At 42.2% G+C, this 21,623-nt stretch overlaps 2 protein-coding genes across 8 annotated transcripts in view; both read right to left on the bottom strand.

Moving 5' to 3' along the window:
* Nucleotides 1–21,623, bottom strand: part of LOC136842602 (unconventional myosin-XVIIIa-like) — a 1,295,621-nt gene that overhangs the window by 739,214 nt on the left and 534,784 nt on the right. The gene's annotated exons all lie outside the window — the stretch shown is intronic.
* LOC136842995 (uncharacterized) lies at nucleotides 8,463–10,596 on the bottom strand. The gene has a single exon (XM_067110989.1). It carries the CDS (start codon nucleotides 10,467–10,469, stop codon nucleotides 9,072–9,074), a length of 1,398 nt encoding a protein of 465 aa, XP_066967090.1. The 5' UTR covers nucleotides 10,470–10,596; the 3' UTR covers nucleotides 8,463–9,071.

Here is a 21,623-nt window from a genome sequence, read left to right as displayed (position 1 = left end):
GTAGCACTACGAGACGAGGTTGGCTCTCGACCACACTACAGTGACATGTAGAGTGATCACTCAAATGAAATTCAATATATACAATCAAGGAAAAATTCAATGGTAAACACGTGCATTACAACACAATGTGCATAGCAATAGCAATGGTGGACATAATGGGTGTCCCTAGCAATGTAAATCAAAGGAACACAGAAATCAATTCACTCAGCTGCAAGTTATCCAAGTAGTAATCGATAGAATATGTAATTTTGCTACAAAACCAACTAATTAAAGTAAGAATTGCAACAATAAGGAATTATTCCCAAGTCGACCAATGAAGGTAAACTTGGCAATAAGGAGATTACATACATGGAAATGACTCAATGCAATTAACACAAGGCAATGCTCTCATCAAGGCATTGTCGACATCAAAAAGCATCAATGTAAATCGCTATATCAGTAGTAATCAGTGATTTAATATGTGCAAGTTCAAATGAGTACAGCAACTCAATGGACTATTGCACCTCATGCAATGGCAAGATTCGCAGCTATCATGTTCAATACATTAATTGTTTACCACTCGACCTTCGTGTTTTGTCGTCTGTTGTACAATTAAGAGATTTAGTGCTCTGACTAGCAGCGTACAGGTCGTGGTTTGTTCAACTTCGCAGGCTTCATTCTGGTTCCTAGGAACTCACAATTGCTCCTGCGGAATCTTAAGAGGAATTGTCTAGTTCCTCTGGATGATGTTGAGGTACAATCAGATTATCACTCTTCTACATCACTGTGGATGCCCTTAGTAACCGCTCGCTCCTGTCGCATATTGAGGCACACCCACCTACAGCCCTACACCTTCAAGTCCCTTCCCGATTTCCACACTTTACAGTTCACCTTGGGCTATGATGCCAACTATTAAAAAGTTCCATTTTGAATCCCCTCTGCCACTTTCCGTTTCTGCTCAGTAGCAACTCTTCTTCTCGGCCTCGGTGCAGTCTGTTCCAACACTTCTTAGCTTCCTCTTGGTTGCTTTTACTCAATACGTCATCCCAACCTACTTTCTCTTCCCACAAATCTTGCAAAAACATCTTACCCTTTACAAACACAGGACTAACCAACCCCAGAGGATCAAAATTATACACTAGCAAGGACAGTACGCGACGTTTTGTGGGCTCCTGCTTCCCTCCCAACTCTAATCCCCTGCAAGGTTTTAGACTTAATAAATCTTCCCTTCTATCCCAACGCATGCCTAGAATGGATATGTTCTGGCTCATTCCCTCCAATGCCTCCATCAAATTCTGCAGTGTTGCTTCCCCACCCAGTCAGTGGCATGTTAGCTTCGTCTAGCAAGGTTTTTATTTTGGCATAGTTCTTCTCCATCTCCTCAAAGGTTATATAGGTACCCAAAAATTGTCAACGTAAAAGGATCTAATTAATTCTTCTATTCCCCTCTCTTCTAAATGGGTTCTAAGGACCTGTTGCAGTAGATAAGGACTCGTTGTGACCCCAAAACAACTACTTTGAATTCATACATTACAATCTGCCCATTTACTTTTTTCCACAAAAAACCTGCGTATTTTACATCTTGAGGGTCTAAGATTACTCGGTGGAAAGCTTTGGAGATATCTGAGGTGAGAGTGTACGGCTTCTCTCTGAAACGAATCAACAAATCATACAATAACTTGACCAAGTTCGGCCCTGAATACAAACAATCATTAAGCGAAAGTTCAACCTTAGCCTTGGAGGAGGCGTTGAAAACTATGCGGTGTAATAAGACTCTCCTTTTTAACGCCAAAATGGGGGAGATAATAGCCCTCTACCTTTATGCTCTGGACTTCCTCTATGAAGCCAGCTTCTAAGTAAGTCTGAAGGACTTTTTCATAATCCCTACGGTAACTCTCATCTTTTGCGAAATGTCGCTCTAATGAATGCAATTGGACGAGGGTTACGTTATAGTTGTTACTTGGTCTGTCTGACCCACGGAAAGGCAGACTAACTTGGTAACCTTGCTCGGTTTTCTGTATACTTTCGGTAACTTTGTCAACGGTAGCACATTCTGAGATCGTAAACTGTTCACGTGGCGCGATTCCTATCGTGTCCAACCTCCACCAGACGTCTACATTAGGTGCAAATTCTACATATCCTCAAAGTATAAACTTTAGCTATGTTAACTCCCTGCAAAGCCCACTGAGGTACCCTCCCATAAGGTATGTCCCATTATGTGTGACAAAAACTCTCACCCCGTCAATTTTATCCATACCAATTACAAAGTAATCAAAATAATCTGCCTCAATCAACAAGTTTACATTCTTCAACACATCAGCTTTAATTTCAACATTGCCCATTTCCCATCCCTTCTCTTGCAAGTGGTTCTTTACGTTGACAAGTCCGATGTTGTGAATCTGAGTGTTCACATTATCGTGTACTACTAACTTGGTGCGGACCGCCCTCTCTCCTAGATGGATACGACAGGTGACTACATCAAACTCTCCCTTTACTACTTGAGACCCAAATGGTGCAATGTTCAGTGCCACGTGCTTGATGACAGGTAATTTTAATTTGCGTGCCAGCCAACTAAAGATAAAGCTGAACTAACTGCCAGTATCCAAAAACATTCCACTGTATGAGGTACCTCTTTCGAGTACAAAGTTACCGTAGTGGTAGGCAACAGGGTTACTGACAACTCAGCTGAAGGATTCTTTACAGCTTTGGCATTTACACATGGTTTCTCATTTTTTTTATTTGACTGGGTGTCTCGAACTTACATCAGTTCTATTCCCCAGGCATTCTTGCCCTCGATTTGTTACTGGCTGTGACAATACATGAGGTGGCAACCGTCTGGTGGTAGGTTGGTTGGACGAACTCGTGCCATGCCTCGTATCACTAATACGATCTTCACAAATGAGACTGTGTTGTCTGGCATTACACAATTTACAATTTACTTTACTGCTACAAGTCTTACTGCTATGGCCTTTAGCAAAACAATTAAAACAACGTTGCGATATAACTAGTTGTCGTTTCTTCATGGCGGTGTTAGGATACTTAGTACAATTAAAGGGGGAATGATTTCCATTACAAAACGGACAGACTTTGCTAAGTGAAGCATTTTGGTCTAACACAGGATTCTGACTTTCGTTACCGAATTTCCCCCCTCTGAAGGGCATCGTCTTCCATGCTACGAATAAGGAAATCAAGCACAGTAAACAATTCATTTAGATCGAAATTACACTTTCGCAAATATGCAACGACTTCCTGATAAACTCACCCAAGACAATTTTTGACAAATTAGGCTCAATAGCATCCCTTGGTCTAATGCAGACCCACTCAGTCTCTTGATTTGCTCGATCAGTACTGTCAATTCAATACGGAAAGCTTTTAATTCTTGACAATTACATTTTTGCACAAAAAGATCAGCTAACCGCCGATGCAAGATTACCAAGGTCTGATGGTCGTTCCCATAATATTTTTTCAGCAACTCCTGTGCTACTTCGTAATTTCCTGCCGTTACACTTAGAGATTGTACCACTCTAAGTGGCTCGCCATCCAGGGATCCCAACAGATATGTGAACTTCAGTACACTGTCAATGTCCGTGTGTTTATGGACATGTACGCCAAACAATTCTAGGAAATTACTGAACTCGCTCTTCTCTCCCTTGAATGTGGGCAGAGGCAATTCCTTCAATTTAGGAAATCAAGTTGTGGGTTGGTTTGTGAGTGTAAGAGTCTCGATTCGGCTCATAAGTAGCATAGTCACTCACGCTGCTTTATTGAATGACTGCTGCACTTTATCATGCGTTAATGTTTCTAATTTGCTCGGGTTAGATATATACAAAGTTTGCAACTGCTGTTCATCCACTTGAATTCTGTTTAACAAGTTCTGATACACAGTGACATGATGTGACTAGAGAAGTATACCTTGAGCATGGACCAGATTGTCATCTAGGAGGCCCAAGATGGCAACCATTTGGGCTTTGTTGCTAGCCGACAGTTTGCGAATGTGTAGGAGGGTAACTACTTATATACGTTAATCTCTAGGTGAAAAAAGAAGTGTACTTAGCAAAAAATACAAAGGGGTTAGAAGGAAATGACGCCAGCCAAGTTACGTTACGTTACTCGCACCAAACAGTTAAAGCAATACCTAGCCCCCTGTCCTTCTAGCTAACTGGCGTACTCACTCACCTCGGATGAGTCTCATTATTCAATTTACACAACAGCTAAATTATACCTCCTGTTCCAGAAGGGAAGCTCGCTAGATTCTAGGCTAGCTATCAGGCTTGCGGGCCTACGATTAATTTCAATATCTATGCCCTCATTCTCAGGCAAATGGGCTGGCAACTGTGAGTGCCCTACTACCAAACTCTAAACACCATGCCTCGCCTAACCTCCCACGGGGGACTAGCACTTGGACTGATCCGGTTTGAAGGACCACCAAAATGTCAAGAATTTCCTCGACATTCACTGATTTTTTTTTGTTGGGCGATAGTTTGCACGATCAACCCACAATTTACGATAGTGACTTAGCCCCCATGCAAGGGCACATGAGACACGTACCAGGTTTTTACAATTTATTTACAAAAATAAAACCATCTCAATCACCACCTTTACCCAACAATCACACAAAACCTTCAGTAAAAGCATGACAACGAACTTACAACTACTGTGCCCGCAACACAAGACGTGGGGCAACACGACTGCCTCCAACCACAAAAACTCACTGAAATTTAACTACAATCAATATAACACCACCGCAGTACGCAAATGCCCAAACAGTTATTCTCATCCAATCACTCTCATTTCAAGCTACAACTACATCGAAGCACTCACAGTCCCAGACTTCACACCAACCTTTGGGAGCCCAAAAAGACATGTCTGTTCACTACGAGATCTCTGGAGGCAAGGGCGAAACAATGGCACTAAGAGTCCCAGTTCCCTGTCCAGGCGGCTGCCAACTAGGCTAACTCATTTCCAGTTACTTAGGCTTAAGGACCCCAAACTCACAACAAATCACTCAAATAAATAACCAGATGAAACATGACATTGCATAATGCAGCAGTACATGCATTTGAACAAAATTTGCAATAACATTTGCGTTCATTACGCGCCTTGACCATTATGTTCCCCCATCCCATGAAACCCTGCAGAATCGGTGGGAGTTTGAAACGAGAAAATCCTGTGCACTGAACTTTTTCGCGACAAGCTGTGTTTAGGGTGGACTTGTACTATCACAATGACCGTATGATACAGTATGAATCACGATCAAAGGAATGTGCACCTCCTTTATCTAGAAAGCAGTCAGCATGGAACCAGATTGTACCCCAGCTGAAGCAAGGACTGAGGACTGGAAAAGACTATGAACTCAGTGCAATTAGAGACCACTTGAATACAACTGATAAACAATGTAGCTTTCGCAACAGAGATGTTAAAATATTTTTGATGATTCAATTTGGTATTGAGATTGATTTCACCTGTCCTGATGCTTTGAACAAATCAATGACGGTATTCAAAATCAATGATGGTAATGAGGAAGACAGGTTGTTTTTAGTGATCCTGTCCAGTACTGACTTCACTGCGTATTGTTTATTGCACTCATTCGTTTCAGTCTTTCTAACAGTGTTCTTGCTGAGAGCATTTGCTCTTTTGATCCAGTAGATTTGTGTGCCAGAACAATTAGGAAAAGTCTTGACGAGTACAATTTTCAACTAGCCATTGATCTCAAAATTTCATGTAGTGATATGAAAATCCCTAGACCACTGCTTAGATTTTCTGGGTGTTTGTACAATTTTAATCCAGAAAGTTACCAAAAAGCAGCTAAGTTGGTTATGTCAGAAACCTTTCTCCATCAGGGGAAAGTCAAGATAGTGGTGACAGTGATTATGATGATGAAAATGATGGAGATAATGAGGAAATTTATGATGAACAATGTAATGGTGACCTTTCAGTGCAGCGCTCTAGAAAGGTGCAATCACTATTCCAAATTCTCTATTATGTACATCATTGTGGGAAAAAGAGAATTCCCATGCATATCATGAATGCTGAGTTGGTTCATAGTCTGGGACGTGGTGGTAAAATTGTAACAAAACCTTGAGTCACCCGGGTCTTGCACTCAGCTACACCAGGCTACATAGATACCAACATGATCTCGCATCTTTCACAGCATTGCACAACCAAGATCGTATTGAACTGCCCAGTCACTTTGATCCTGGACAGTTCACCTCTGGTGCTACTAGCAACTGGGACCATGAGGGTGAAAATGTTTCTGGGCATGATACAGTTACTGTTCTCTATCAAAATTAAACCCCAAGCATCAATAAGTAAACCCATAATATCTGACACGTCTATCACACATGGCCCTCTTGCTTTAAAGAGATCTTGCCATGCCAAGTATTCTCTGATTTCCATAGTCAGTTCATCGCCCTGATATCCCAAAGTCTTACAAAGGAGCTTGAACATTGTTCTCTCAGCTTCAGCTACAACTTGCAGCTTAAATTTAGCAGTATATTTCCTTACCGATCTTTTATCTACAGCGAATAAGGGTATAATATAAAAATATATCAGTCCTATTCAGTACTTAACGTCATTTGTAACATAACCACGGTAATTGTCTACTACTGTACAATGGTTGGAATACAAGCAAAACAGTTGTTGTTATCCGATTCGGAATAAGCAAAACAACAGTTTCTCGTTTGGCTGTTTATGGCTGTACGCATTTACGCAAGAGTATAACGTTACTGACAATACTTTTATCATTCCTTTTTACTTTTTTAACTAGAAGATGGGATAAAGAGAAGGAGGAAAAGAAGTTAAAATATTGTAATTTGGTCTCTCTTGCTGCCTGATTGTATGCTGCTGCCTGCGCTGCGCGAAATTTAAAAATAGTTTTTAAATATTGTCGTATTGGCATTAATTGCTTACCCCATCGCAAAATCAAATTACAGCAAACCCCAAGTATTCACAGTTTCGTGATTTGCGGATTTCTCTATGGAACGTACATATGTATTATTTGCTGAAAATTCGCCCATTAACGGTATTTTTCACTGAAAAATATTCATTAATTACTGTATTTTTATCTCATTTTTATGACTAGATGCACTTTTTGTGATAAAACTATTAAAATACTCAGGTAGTGCTCGAGTTACGATAATTCGCCTTACGATAATTCGATTTTATAATGGGGTAAGCAATTAATACCGATACGACAATATTTATATTTTTAAATTTCGCACGGGTGCAGGCAGCAGCGTACAATCAGGCAGCGAGAGACCAAATTACAATACACCAACGTCTTTTCCTCCATCTCTATTTCCCATCTTCTAGTTAAAAAAGTAAAAGAGAATGATAAAAGTATCGTTAGTAATGTTATACTCTTGCATAAATGCGTACAGCCACAAACAACCGGACGAGAAACTATTGTTTTGCTTATCACCGAATCAGATAACAACAGCAGTTTTGCTTGTATTTCAACCATCGTACGATAATAAACAATTACCATAGTTATACTACAAATGACGTTCAGTAGAGTAGGACTAATATATTTTTACCTTATACCCTTATTCGGTATGGATAAAAGATCAGTAAGGAAATATACTGCTAAATTTAAGCCGGAAGTTGTAGCTGAAGCTGAGAAAACATGTTCAAGCTGCTAATTATCGTGCATCGGCAACATGGATGAAACTCAACCGTAATTAAAATTGGAGAAAAATTATTTTAATCATACTACTGGGCATGAAAGAACACATTATTGCTATTTTACACCGATAAACGATAAATACGTTAAGCTCGTATTATGATGAAATCAAGTGAAAATAGCGAACAGAATCTTGATTTTTTACACAAAACAAAGCCTGCCCCAAACAGCCAACGTCATCTATTAAGGAAAAAAATAGCTGAATTAATTTCACAACAAGACATATATAAGTTATATTTCGACTTAACAACACTTCACATAACGAAAAATAACCTTGCCCCATATAAATAAAGTATCTACAGATTCGTTTACACTGACTATAGAAGCAAGAAAAGCGCTCTGAGTGAAATACGGCGAAATAAACTGACCATGTAATCGATTTCCAAACCAAAACATTGATCGCTATGATTGCAATTTATAATACAAAAGCAATATAAGAATTATATACAATATCATTGGATACACTGAATTAAGGCATAACATTTTAAAAGATCCATGGAAAAGATGCATGTTTATTATGTTGATGTTTGTATATAATACGATATTATGTGAATATAGAGTACAGTATAATTAGGCTAGGCTACCGTATATGTATATGATATACCATAGTGTAGGGTAAGCTAATTCTTGTTTGTTATTCAGTTTCTCTTTGTACTGAATTATCATAAGTCACTCCGCATGAACCTCCAGAATTAGCTGATATTAATAATTACTATACCGTGTATGGATTCAGTACACTTTATAGTGTAGGCTAGGCTACCATTTATGTATACATGGTACTGAATACACTAGTGTAGGCTAGGCTATATTCGAGATACATTTTTTCCAACAAACAATTTTTTTTTTTGGAACCTAACCCCATCATAAGTAGGATAATACCTGTATAAGCATTTTTAGTTTTTTTGTGTTTGAGCTATCAAAAAGCAGCCATTCCAATATCTCTAAAATCAGTGGGTGTAGCCTACAGGGTTAAAAGATTCCAAAGACTGAAGAACACTTCTTGAGTCACAATATATAGTATAACTATTTCCATTCTGAGTTGAAATTCTTTTACGGCCTTTAAAACTGCATGTAGTTCTGCTGTTCCAGCTGATTTTCAGAAAGTTTCTCGATTTTAGGTAAATTTCTCGAATGTCAAATTCTCGAACTCAATTGCTCGAAAAATAATTTCTCGAACTATCATTTTCTCGAATCCCATATTTCTCGAAAACTGATATCTATTTTGTCGAGAAAATTGAATGGAAAAATTTTCATGTATTTCAAGGAAAAATATATCCTTTTGGGTTGACAAACACAAATGTTAAAAATTTATTGTAAACGAAGGAATGAAAAAAATACAAAGGTTATAATTTTATTGTTTGTATGAAAATATTATCATTCAGAATGAAATACAGTATTAAAATTTAATCAATCAAAATGAAATGTTGTATGCTACACTTCGTAGATATTCTTCGACAGGCCTCTCTTCGTCATAATTTATTACAATGGTTTGTAACCTTTTTGCACAGTCACGATACTTCTTTTTGCGCACAGGAATACCAACACCTCCCAAATATTGTTCAATTCGTAGCTCCTGTAGACTTTGTTCTCGTTGTAATCCTTGTATAAATTTCCAGATGGATGGATGACAAGCACTTAATTGCTGTTCGAAACCGTAATGCCAGCCCTCGACTGCATTGTTCGTCTTGGGCATTTCTTCCTTGACATAATCAAAACAGTTCCATAATTCATGTTTAAAGAAAGGAGCACGTCTACGGTTATTTCTATGCGGCCGCCCGATCCATGTATCTTCAAAAGAGTCAACCACACTTTGAATTTCAACGGGAAAAACTTCATTTTCAATTAAATATTCAAATGTTTCTTCGACCTTGAAAACTGGTACAAATGCTAATGCAAATAACAGGCGAACCTGAATAGCAAATTCAGCATCGGTGTCGTACCGTACTTTGAAGCCATTTTCTTGAATTTTGCGATAAATGGATTTACAAAAATGAAAAAAACAACCACGGCATTTTGTCCTTGGAAATTCATGCTCTATAGCTCTAATCATGGCCAATTCAAAGTCTATCATTATTGTGGCTGGCTCAAATGTTGGGATTTTTTCTTTTACAATCTGCAGGAATCTTTTGTAGGTCTCTTGAGTTTTGTTCGGTAATAGTGCATAAACGAGGGGTATGATACTTCCTGAATGCACACCATGTATTGTATACAACTGAAAAAAAATTGAAGGTACCGTCTTAAAGGTACCATCAGCGAACCAGTTTCTTGAGCGTGCTAGTAAATCGAGGTTTCTCTGTGTCGAAAAAATCAATATACGATCATTTGTGGGACCCGAATCATACATAAGAAACAGTTCTCCTTTGTGAGTTTTGGTAAATTCTTCCGGGATGATAAGATCTTGGCAATCGGGCAAAGCAGGGACATCATTTTTCTTAGCTCGTATATTGCGTATATTCCTCTTCATATTTGATATTGATGGGAGTTTCACCGCAACAGCCCCACTTACCCCCTTTGAAGCACAAGACACTATATAATGGGGTGTATCCCGACTATTGATTGCATCCTCTCTCACTTTTTCTTGGACTCTCGCAGCTTCGACTTTAGCCCCATCTCCTGCATGATTGTGGTCACCACTCTCTTTTTCTATATTATCATCGATGGTGATAGCACGAGCAGAACATTTAAATTTCTTGCACATTTCACATTTCCAATAAATTTTGTTATTTACTCCTTTGTCCTTGATATATAAATATCCATTTAAACATAATTTCTTCCTTCCCTTTTGACTCTCAACATACGTTGCTTCCATCTTGATGGGTTGAGACTACTGGAGAAAAATATAACAGGAAAAACTCAATTCAGAATTTTGTAAACAGAATGAGAAGCGTTTAGAATGCTAATGGCCTCTTTATGAATTGGTCTTTAGCGATTATGGGATACTTTCGATTGTGTTCGAGAAATTTACGCTTGGAATGCTAATAGCCTCTTTATAAATTGGTCTTTGGCGCTTATGGGATACTCTCGATTGTGTTCGAGAAATTTACTTGTTTGTTTTCGAGTAATTGACATTCGAGAAAATGATAGTTCGAGAAATTATTTTTCGGTCAATTGAATTCGAGAAATTTACCTTCGCGCAATTGATTTCGAGAAATTTGCCTGACACCAAGTTTCTCATGTGCAGCTTTCTCAAGGACATAAACTGTTCCATGGATGAGAGAGTCCCCAACAGGCTAATCCAGCTGTTCGCAGAACAGGACTGAAGGGCGAGAAATTTGTCTACCTTCTGAAGGCACAAGTCTGTCCTTTGGGAGAGAGAAAAACCTGAAAAATCTGTGAGTTTATCCTCATCCCCAAATAAGCTATCTCCTGAGAAGGAGTCAACTGAGACTTTGGGAGGTTTATCAAGAAGCCCAAATCCTGGGCAAGAAGAAGCGTCTTGTGAAGGTCCTCAGCAGATTTTTCCTTCAACTGGGAGCGAATGAGCCAGTCATCAAGATACAGCGAAATGTTGACCCCCCATCAAGTGTAACCAATTCGCTACTGGGTCTAGTACGCGCTTGAATACCTGCGGGGCCATTGACAGGCCGAAGCAAACGGCTCTGAATTGGTGCACCTTGTGCTGGAACACGAACCTTAAAAACCTCCTCGAGTCTTGATGAATTAGGACATGGAAGTAGGCGTCTTTCATGTCTATCAAGATCATCCAATCTTCAATACGAATGGATGCAAGGGCGGAATGGGACGTCTCTATTTTGAATTTTGTTTTCTGCACGTAGAAATTCAGGGCACTTACATCCAGAACTGGCCTCCAGCCCCCCATCCCCCCCCAGCTTTGGGGACTACAATCAGCTAATTGTAGAACCCCAGAGAGGAGGCGTCCTCAACTAGTTCGACGGCTTTTTCAAGGAGTGCTGACACTTCTTGGGAGAGGGCTGAAAACCTCTCGGAGCCTGCCGAGTAGACTGTCAATAAGACAGGCTTGTTGATTAAGGGAGGTTTCTTCAGAAATAAGATTGAATAACTCGTTCTCAGGACTTGTACAATCCAATTCTCCGTTCCACTCACTTCCCAATGCTCCCAAAAGTGAAAGAGTCGTGTTCCCATAGTGGTTTATTAGAGGATTTCTTGTTTGCCCGAGGGGTGAAACGGGCATTTCCATGAGGTCTGGGGAAGCCTCTTTGTCTGCCTCTAACCCGAAAGGGCTGAGGTTGAACTGGAGAAACTGTCCTAGAGTTGAAGGCTGGAGACTCTCTAGGTCGCCTCGCAGATTGTACGAGAAGGTACTGAGTGGACTTTTTACTGCAGACCAGAAGCAATCTGCAGCACAGTTGCCTGAGGGAATAGGTGCTTCTTGTCAAGAGGAGAGAAGAGGAGCACAGACTTCTGGGAAGGTGTAACTCCCTTCGTGGTGTAGGAACACCAAAACTCCCTTTTCTTGAAAATTCCCATCACAAATAGCGAGGATAATTCAAATGACCCATCTCTAATACCTTTATCTAGACGGAGGACAACTAAAGAGGCTCTTCCCTGCTTCCTCTTGCTCGAGAGCCAGCTTTCCACTTCACGGAGAGCTTTCTTAGCTGACAAGGACAGCACCATTTTAGATAGCCTCGAAGAAGTCGTCTGATTGTCCATTAAGTACGTCGAAGCTGGAGCTGTAGGAGAGAAGAAGTCTGGAAAAGTCACCAACAGAAATCTGAGTAAAGAGGCATACGCTGAAGGACGGGTAACAGGATCCACTTCTTGCTCCTCAGAAGAAGAAATTGGCAACAGCCTGTTGTGCTGCAGAAGACAAAGAAAAAGACACAACTGGGAGCGAAACTGCAACTGACAGAGCAGGAATAGACAGCACAGAAGACATGGGTGCTGCTGAAGAAACGGACGAAATCTGGCGCTCAGACGCCGGAAGCGGAAATAGACTTGGGCGCCAATGGGCGCTCAGGAGCCGACGGGCGCATGGGCGCCAGCAGCCCCTCAGGAGCCATAGGGTCTCGGCTAAGGGGCCCTCAGGAGATGATGGTCACAAAGAAGACAAAGGGCGCTCAGAAAGAGCCACACAACAAGGAGTAGCACATTCAACTGGTAAAGGAAGTTCTGGCGCCACTGGGCATATTGGTGCCAAAGACTGCTTCTCAGAAGCCAAAGAAGATATAGGTAAAGCTGATTGTTCAAGAGCTACAGGAACAGGAGTTGGGCGCTGGTGAGCACTCTGACATCACTATATGCCTAGGCAAATCCTCCGAAACTAAAGATGGGTGCTTAAAAGAGTACTTAAGAGCAGTAGCGCACTTAGTAGGCTGAAATTGTCCCACTAACTCCGGATGATCCTGGGAGAAATGTTCCAGAATGTCCCAAAAGCTACAGGAAGGTAGACATTCTGGAGAAGTTTCTTTAACCTTCTTAAAAGGAACCACAGGAGGCTGAGAAACACCTGGGGCATGCCTCTTCAGAGGGCGAGATTCACCTTGAAAATGTCATTGGCACCTTGGACTGGAGTCACTGCTGGAAACTTTAGATGAAAGACGATCCACTTCCATAGAGACGCCTTTACGGTGGTGCTCTGTTGTAACCTGGGACTCGGCAACAGGTACGACTGAGGGGGGCGACTGCCTGTGGGCAGATCCCACCGACCTCCTTTGGGCTGCCAGTTTGGCTCCTCCCAGGTTTAGGGGAGTTTTCAAGGGACCTTGACCTAGGAGAATCGGCAGGATAGACAGCCACCTCCACTAATACTTCACCATCACCTTTCACATTCACCTGGTCCATCAGGATTTTAACAGAAGCACCAATTTTCTCAATTGTATTAACTAATAATCCAAACTTAAGGTTAATTCTAGATTCAGGGCTGGTAATGAGGTCAGGATCGGGAGTAAGGGAGCCAGGTGTGGAGTGATTGGCACAGGCTAAGACAGGGGATCAGGTGGAACAATAAACAAAGAATCAGAATTATCAGAAACAGATTTTACAGACACCTGACTAGCTCAAGTCTTCTTGCTACTAGCTATAGCCACTGCTTTCCTCTTTTTGTCCCTGTCTAATTTGGTCAAATGACTACTCAAAGTCTTCCACATTTTAGGATCCCATGAAACACATTCCTCACAAGTCAAATCAGGGGAACATATTTGACCCCTGCAAGATGTACAAAGAGTATGAGGGTCATAGCAGGCTTTAGTCAGTCGCATATTGCAGACTTTACTGCAATACCTAAAACTTTGAGAACCCAAATCAGACATTGTTGACAAGTCATGGGTCAAAAAATTCTCAAAATTGTCAAAATTGGTAATACTGGTCTCCAGTCAAAACCTGATTCCAAGATCAAAAGAGAAGAGAAATTCCAAAAATCCGCTGCTGCCAATCACTGTAACCACAGCCATCAGCTGGCAGAAACATATTGAACTCATTTGCTAAGCTGGTTCCTCTCTTACCCTCAAAGGGGGTGGGGTCACTCGTCTAGACAAAACAAAAGTTGCGCTACCGCGAATTTCAAAATTCTAGCTGCCGGTTAATAGAAACTAATACCTATGTAATTACTTGGTAAGTAGCTTATATAAAAACCTAAATCCATTCATCTCACCCCACTTTACTATGTTACCAAAGCACAGCTGAAGGTAGCGTTCAGCCACCGCCATCCTTGTTGCTGCAAAAGATATCGAAAGGTCATCAACAAAAAGAGCATAAGCTACATCTAGGGGAATTATTTTGGATACCCCATTTATTGCTGAAGTGAACAAGATTACACTTAAAACACTTCCTTGTGGCACTCCTTCTTGGTTGAATACATCTGACATTGTTGCTCCAACTTGAACCTGAAATAACTTATTTTTTAAAAATGCCTTAATAAAAAGAGGCAAATTGCCTCTCAAGTTACATTCATAACAACCTTTATGTTGCATCATAAGCCTTCTCAAGATCAAAGAAAATAGTGACGTAATGATGTTTGTCAGCAAAAGCTTCACATATTGAAGATTCCAATCGAACTAATGCATCAGTTGTGGAGTGCATACTTCGAAAACCACAATGAACAGGCGACAGACATTTACCACATTCCAAGTACCACATCAAAGGTGAGTTCACCATTTTTTCCACGATTTTACATAGACACGATGTCAGTACAATAGGACAATAATTCTCTGTCTTGAATGGGTCTTTCCCTGTCTCACCAATATGAGTAATTTTAACATCTCCCAAAGCTGGGGAAATTCTGTTCATAAGGGGTATGCTATGCTGAATCACTGAATAAATCATCCAGTCCTGGAGCTGATTCACTACATTTATCTAAGGTCGATTCAAATTCTCTCATAGTAAAAGGTACATTGTATTGTTCATTTCCTGATGTATTAAAATCAATTTCTACCTGCTCTATTACTCTTCTTTGAGCTGAACAGGGTCTGTCTGCACTTTTTCTTCGCAACATTTGCAAAGTGGTTAGCAAACTCATTTGCCACTAACTGGGGATCTGCTACTTCACAACCATTGGTTTTGATAACTGGAGGTTGACAATGAGTAAATTTACCTGCTATTTTTCTAACTCTTCCAGAATAAAGTCAGGGGTGTTTTTGAATTAGTGAAGATATGAAAACTGTTAAAGATTCCCTTCGTGCCTTTTTTAATTTCCATATGGAAATGAGCTCTTGCTTTTCGAAATTCGACACGGTAATACTCACATTTCGTCTGTGGTATCTGGTAAAAGCTGACCTCATAGTTCTATGAGTTTTCTGGCATTTATGAGTCCACCAGGGAACTGGTCAGCAGATAAATATGCCCAAAGTCCTAGGTATAGATTGAAGACCAGCCGAGAATATAATTGCATTCAAAAAGTCAAGAGCATCAACTACACAGGAAAAGTCAGAAATGTGCCCACTCAGCTTTACCAATGTTCCATTTCGGTAGCTTTGAAGATGGAGGATTTGAAGCTACATTAACCACTACTGGAAAATGGCTGCTGGTAAATCTATCAGTTATCACTCTCCAATTAAAATCAATAAGGCAGTATTCACTGCATATATGTAATCAGTTGATGATAATGTGCCTGTTTGAATGTGAAAATGTGTGGACCCCCATGTTTTGGATTCCCACATTTTCACTTTCCATGATGGTACACAGGCAGTTTCCTTGCTGACTGGTAACGATATCACCCCAAAGAGGGTTTCTGCTATTCATATCTCCCAGAATAACAAAGGGATGTTGAATGAGAGATTTAAATTCATCAATGGGGAAGACTTCACTAGGTGGGAGATAAAGAGAGTACTGTATACTTTATATTTTCTTTGTAAATGGATCTGCACACCTATCACTTGCAGTGTAGATTGGATACTAATAGGATTTTGTGGGGTATCATTAAGAATATATAAAGCTACACCCCATGGCTTCCAATATTTACATTGTCATTATAAGGGGAACGATAGGATCTATACTTTTGTGGGCTGAGACATGTATTATTACCGATCATGGTCGCCTGCAAAACTATACATATAGGAGACCCTTCTGATATGAGCATCCTTAGTTCTTCCCATTTAGCTCTTAATCCCCGGCAGTTCCACTGGAGAAAATTAGTGAATTCTATTTTGCTTTTGAGGCTGTTAAACTTGAGCCTCTTTTAAGTGTTTTCAGCTGATTGCCTTCCTCTTGCTATTTTTTTCTGGAAGGAGAATGATTATTTATGGATGCCTTCCTTTTCAGAGGGTTATCACCCTTAGGAACGCCAGGCAAAGCTGGCTCTGCCTGAGGAGGAGTATGAGGGTCGGACAAAATTGGTGCATCCTCCAAAGAGCCAGGAGCACCAATTACAGCTAGTACAGGCTCTAGGGAGACACAAGCACCAGATATTGATAATACAGCCTCCAATGAGGCAGGAGTGCCAGCCTTAGCTGGGGCACCCTCAAAAGAAGCCCACACCCACACACCATGTATAGCTGGTGCAGACTCCAGAGAGGTGGGCATGCCAAGTATATCTGGCACTGCCTCCGAAGAGGCGGGAGTGCCAGAAACCACTGGCACTACCTCCAAAGAGGCAGGAGTGACAGAAATCACTGGCGTTGTCTCGGAAGAGGCAGGAGTGACAGAAATCACTGGCGTTGTCTCCAAAGAGGCAGGAGTGACAGAAATCACTGGCGTTGCCTCCGAAGAGGCAGGAGCACCAGAAATCACTGGCTCTACCTCTGAAGGGGCAGGAGTGCCAGAAACCATTGGTGCAGCGTCCAAAGAGGCATGAGTACAGGTCGCTACTGATCTTCCCTTTACATTCCCAAGGAAGAAGTGAAGAAGATGGGTGGTTCTCAACACAACATATACTTCTTTATGACAAACACCACGTTCTGGTTCACCACACTGGACACGTGGCAGGCTTACCTTGTAGCTTCTGCCTACAAGACCCTAACATATGACCATATTCTTGACAATAAAAACATCTCCTCAGTCTTGGGATATATTGTTTAACCTTAAGATGTAACCCTGCTGCTCTTATTACATTTGGTTAGCGGGTTGAATTAAATGTAATTATTAAATTTGGAACTAAGGCTCCACTTATCTTCTTCTTCATCTTTTCAATTCTAGTCACACCTTGATCTTTTAATTCTACAAATTTCTCCTCTGAGTACGCCATTAGTTGCGGTGCATATATCATTCCCTTGGAGTGATTCAAAAAAAGCATATACTGAGCAGTCCACTTTAGCTCCTCTGAGATGCAATAATGCTTTTAATTTTTCATTTTCTTTGGTTGGAGTCAATTCTATTGCCAGTTTTCCTGAACCTTCAGATAATATCTTAGGCTCTCGGCAACAACACTTTACAATGTCTCTGTACACTTTAAAAATATCACTACTAGAATCTTCCAGATAAAAGGTTAATTACTTATCAAAAGAGGTTTCTAATATTCCTGGTCCTATTTCACATACATTTCTGGTCAATTTCCCTTTGCTCTGTGCTGGGGCATAGGGTTCCTGTGTAATTACACTAGGCTTGCTAGCCTTTTCCAAATGCAGGTTGTCACAGGAGGGTGCCAAGGTCGTCATCTGTGCCAAAACAGTATCATCAGAGGGTCCAGGGGTACTCGATTCTTTTTTCTTATTATTCATAAAGATCGAATATATAAAAAAAAAATTAAAACTGAAAATCTCAAAAAGGCATCATCAACCTTTCATGGAGTTTATTCTTCCACCAATGGCACAAATGAGAACCAATTCCCTAATGTCTGTCCCCTACCCTACCCCACAGGGGATGGCACAACACAATTAGAGTGGCTCAAGTGTAAGCCAAACCTGCTTGTTGGGACTGAGAGTATTACAAGAATTCAATCATCCCCACCCTAATCATATTATGGACAAACCACACAGAATGCCAAGAGTCCTATCCCCAGAACCAGACCACCCCTGGAATCCATGGCCCAGCCTTGCAGAACAGTTCTGCCCTTGAGCTATTAATCTCATCTATCTCAGGTCCAAATATTATTGGGTAGTTGATCCTAGTCCACAGTTCCCACTATTTAGCTTCAGATGTAAACCCAGTCCCAGCTATGATACCTTTTCCTATTTATCAAGTCGAATAAATTTTGCCAAAAGTGGAAAATTCCACAAATTTAACCCAAATGAGTATGTAAAAACATACAGGACACTTGGACTCAAACCAAGGAACAAACTCCAGGGGTTCAAGAGCCCCCTCACCACATCAAGGTGGCACCATGTCGAGGGGGTTCTAGAGACAGACCAGGACACCGGCGAGTCAGGTCTGGGTCAACCTATAAGAAAGCAATGATGTCTTTGAGAGAACATGATATTCCTTCTGGTGGTCTAGAGGCGGAGGATGTGCCTTGCATAAACGGCTGAACTAGGGAGCATTCTCTTGCCCAGGAAAGCATGGAGCAATACAAGATAATGTCCCTTCCTTGGGATCATTAGGAGGACGTATCATTCTAATGATCTCCACAACAGGCCTCTGTAACTCAGTAGGAGAGCAACATTCCAGAGCCCTTGGTGATCTCTTCAATATTGGTGTACGTCCTGTCCAGTTTGCAGACCAGACCAGGTATGTAGGCCTCTGTGTCACGGGCCAGAATGGAAATGAGAACTTTCCTGGTCCCAACCTCTCCGGCTCCCATCTCCTGTACAACATTATGAGGAGGAGAGAAGAAGTGAGAGATCACAAACCCCCTCGCCCAGCCTGCAAAAGACCGAAGTCCTGGCAGGTAAACAAGGCCGTGGGCAGTCCTCAACCCACAATGATGATGTCTGCCCGGATCGGGGAAAACAGTTTCACTCATGCATACATGAGCCTGGGCTGTCCTGTGGGCGTGCTTTAATCTCCTTAGAAGCTGAGGCTTCTACAAATGAAGCATTCTGCCTTGCCTTGACTGAAAGACTGAGCCTGTCGCCAGGCCACCGTACCAGGACCCCTGGTCCCTTCTCTTGAAGAGTGGGGGGGTGAGGGAGCACCTGCATGATCTCTGCTCACATTTCCTCACTGGCTTGTGCTGGCAGCTGAGACCAGGTCTTCAGACCAGGGACCCTTGGCAACCCTGGTAGATGGGCTACCAGGGCCAGTACCAAAGTGGGGCTGGTACTGGTGCGAGGCCAGCACCAACACGGGACTGGCAGCGGTGGCCTGGGTGTGCAGGCCACTGGGGCTGGTACTGGTACACAAGGGGTCAGAAGAACCCCAGTTAGCAGTCACACCCGTGCAGTCAGCAATGGGAGCAGCAGTACCTAGCCCAGGAAAGTGGCCTACTGGGGGTGGTACTGGTGCACTGGGGTTCAAACAACCCCGGGTAGCAGTTGCACCCACGTGCTTGGAAACAGGAGAAAGCTGGCAGACTGACGAAATCACATTTCTAGGAAGGGTGCCAGCCTCTTCTGGAGCTTGGCCTGGCAGGGAAATGGTAGGAGAAGTAACTTCAAGGACCTGGAGGAGGCTAAGAACCCCTCCTCTCCTGCTACTAGGCTGTCCAACTCCTTCATGATACTTGCTACCAGCAGGGACCAAGGAAGACGAAGTGTTTGCTTGGTCTCTAGGAGACTGTCTGACATATGCTCCATGTGCAAGAAGCTGGGGTAATCCTTGGGTGTCACACTGTCTGGGTCTGCTAAATCTAACTTCCTGTGAACCTTAAAAGTCTGCAAAACTCCTCTCTTCATCTGAAAGTTCCAGGAGGGAGGAATCTATCCCTTCCCCCAGGCTTACTGTAGCTACCGGAGTAGTGGGTCCCAGCGGTTCCCGGTCTCTGTCCCATTCCGCAGGGTGGTTGTCCAATAACAGCCATTGTGGGGAGGCTGAGGCATTATCTGGATCCACCCACGCTGTCCCATCCTGGAGACCGGTGTCTGGACCAATAGTGAGATGCATGGGACCCTGCTCTGTTCTGCTGGGGATCCCCTTGGAGTAGAGCCATTCCTGGGACCAGTCTCCCGAATGAGAGGCGATGTCTCCCAACTTCCTGCCAGTATTTCGTCTCGGTGAGCGGTGTTGGGAGTGGTGCAGGGAGGGGTGGCGCTCTGCTCTGTCCCGCTCCTGCCTTGAGGAGGGGCACCTCCGAGACCTGCTTCTAAGCAAGGTTGGGAACTCCCCCTGGCAAAGTATTGGGATGAACCATTAATGCGATGGAGCCAGTGTTACCGTTCCAAAACGTTGGAGTAGCGGGACCTGCTCCTCCTTCTTCGGCAGCTCCTTTGCGGGGAAGAGCTTCATCTGCTTTACACCAGTCCCGGAAGGTGTCCCTCCCGTCACGTTGAAGAAGGTCTGGAGAGGTGTTTTACTCTGTTAAGGGGGATCTCTGTCTTCCCTGGTTACATGAACAGCGGCTCTGCTCTTCAGCCCTCCGGTATCTGATCAACTGGGAAAGGCTGTAGGGGGACTCCAGCCTGCCCATTTTTCACCTACCTACGCTCAGCTCCCCCGACTCAGTCGTGCTGTTGTCCTGTACCTCTTCCCTGAGGAATTGCAATGCAAAAGAGCTTGAAAAACGCGTTCAGGTTTCTTCTTACCTGCAGGCTTAGCGGAAGAAAAAAAGATCCTTACCAGAAACGGGGAATGGAGAAGCTGTGGCAACAACAACAAGGAAAGGGGGGGGGGAGCAATGGAGAAGGTTCTCTGGATATGGAGGTGGTCTTTTTCTGTATTTTCCCCACTGAGGCAACAGCCATGCTGCATACTCTCTGCACAGCGGCTCAGCCTCATGGGAGCATTCCCAACCCCTACACAAGATACAAACTGAATGGGGTCTACATCTATTGGCGACATGAATTTACTGCAGAGCTTATCCTTGCCTGCACAATGATGCACTTTGGGCTTCCTGTTCTCTTCCATCACTGCAGGAAGAAAAGAGAAAACATGAACACTATGGTGTCAGGAAAAACACAAACACATGTGATCATGTGATAACAGAAATTGCTCTTCTGACCACAGAAAAGATCTCTCTCAAAAAAATTTCCCACTAAGGTTATACGGCCTGGGATGGAATCCCCTTTAAAAAGAAACACTTAATCTATGCACTATTCTCTTCACTCTGAGAGGAAGATGTGTGTGGGTCCGTTCTAGTCCGCCACTCTTTGTCCTGCACCAAGGGACAAAAACCAGCACACACAAACACCAGTATACAGTAATCTACAGATGTGAAGGTGAAAACTAGATGCGGCAAATACGCCCAGACAGTTGCTAGGCACAGGGAGTACATTCTCACAATCACAAAGAACAGAGAACAGTATGCACGAATGTGAGAGACGACTCAGAAAAATGTACAAACTCTAGGATGGCTGAGATCACAATGGAAGATGGTAGGTTGATAGAGGTCATGCCACGTGACCCAGGTATAGCATTAGGACTTTGTTTTTCAGAGACGATTCAATAACCGCCGAAGATAGGTATGGATTACTCCACATATGAAAGCGTAGGTTCATATACATGTCATAACTAATATATACAGTATAACTTAGATATATACAGTATACAATATTTAGATATATATATATATATATAT

Source organism: Macrobrachium rosenbergii, chromosome 10 (assembly GCF_040412425.1).
Source record: "Macrobrachium rosenbergii isolate ZJJX-2024 chromosome 10, ASM4041242v1, whole genome shotgun sequence".
Taxonomy (NCBI): domain Eukaryota; kingdom Metazoa; phylum Arthropoda; class Malacostraca; order Decapoda; family Palaemonidae; genus Macrobrachium; species Macrobrachium rosenbergii.
This window is presented reverse-complemented; position numbering and strand designations above follow the sequence as displayed.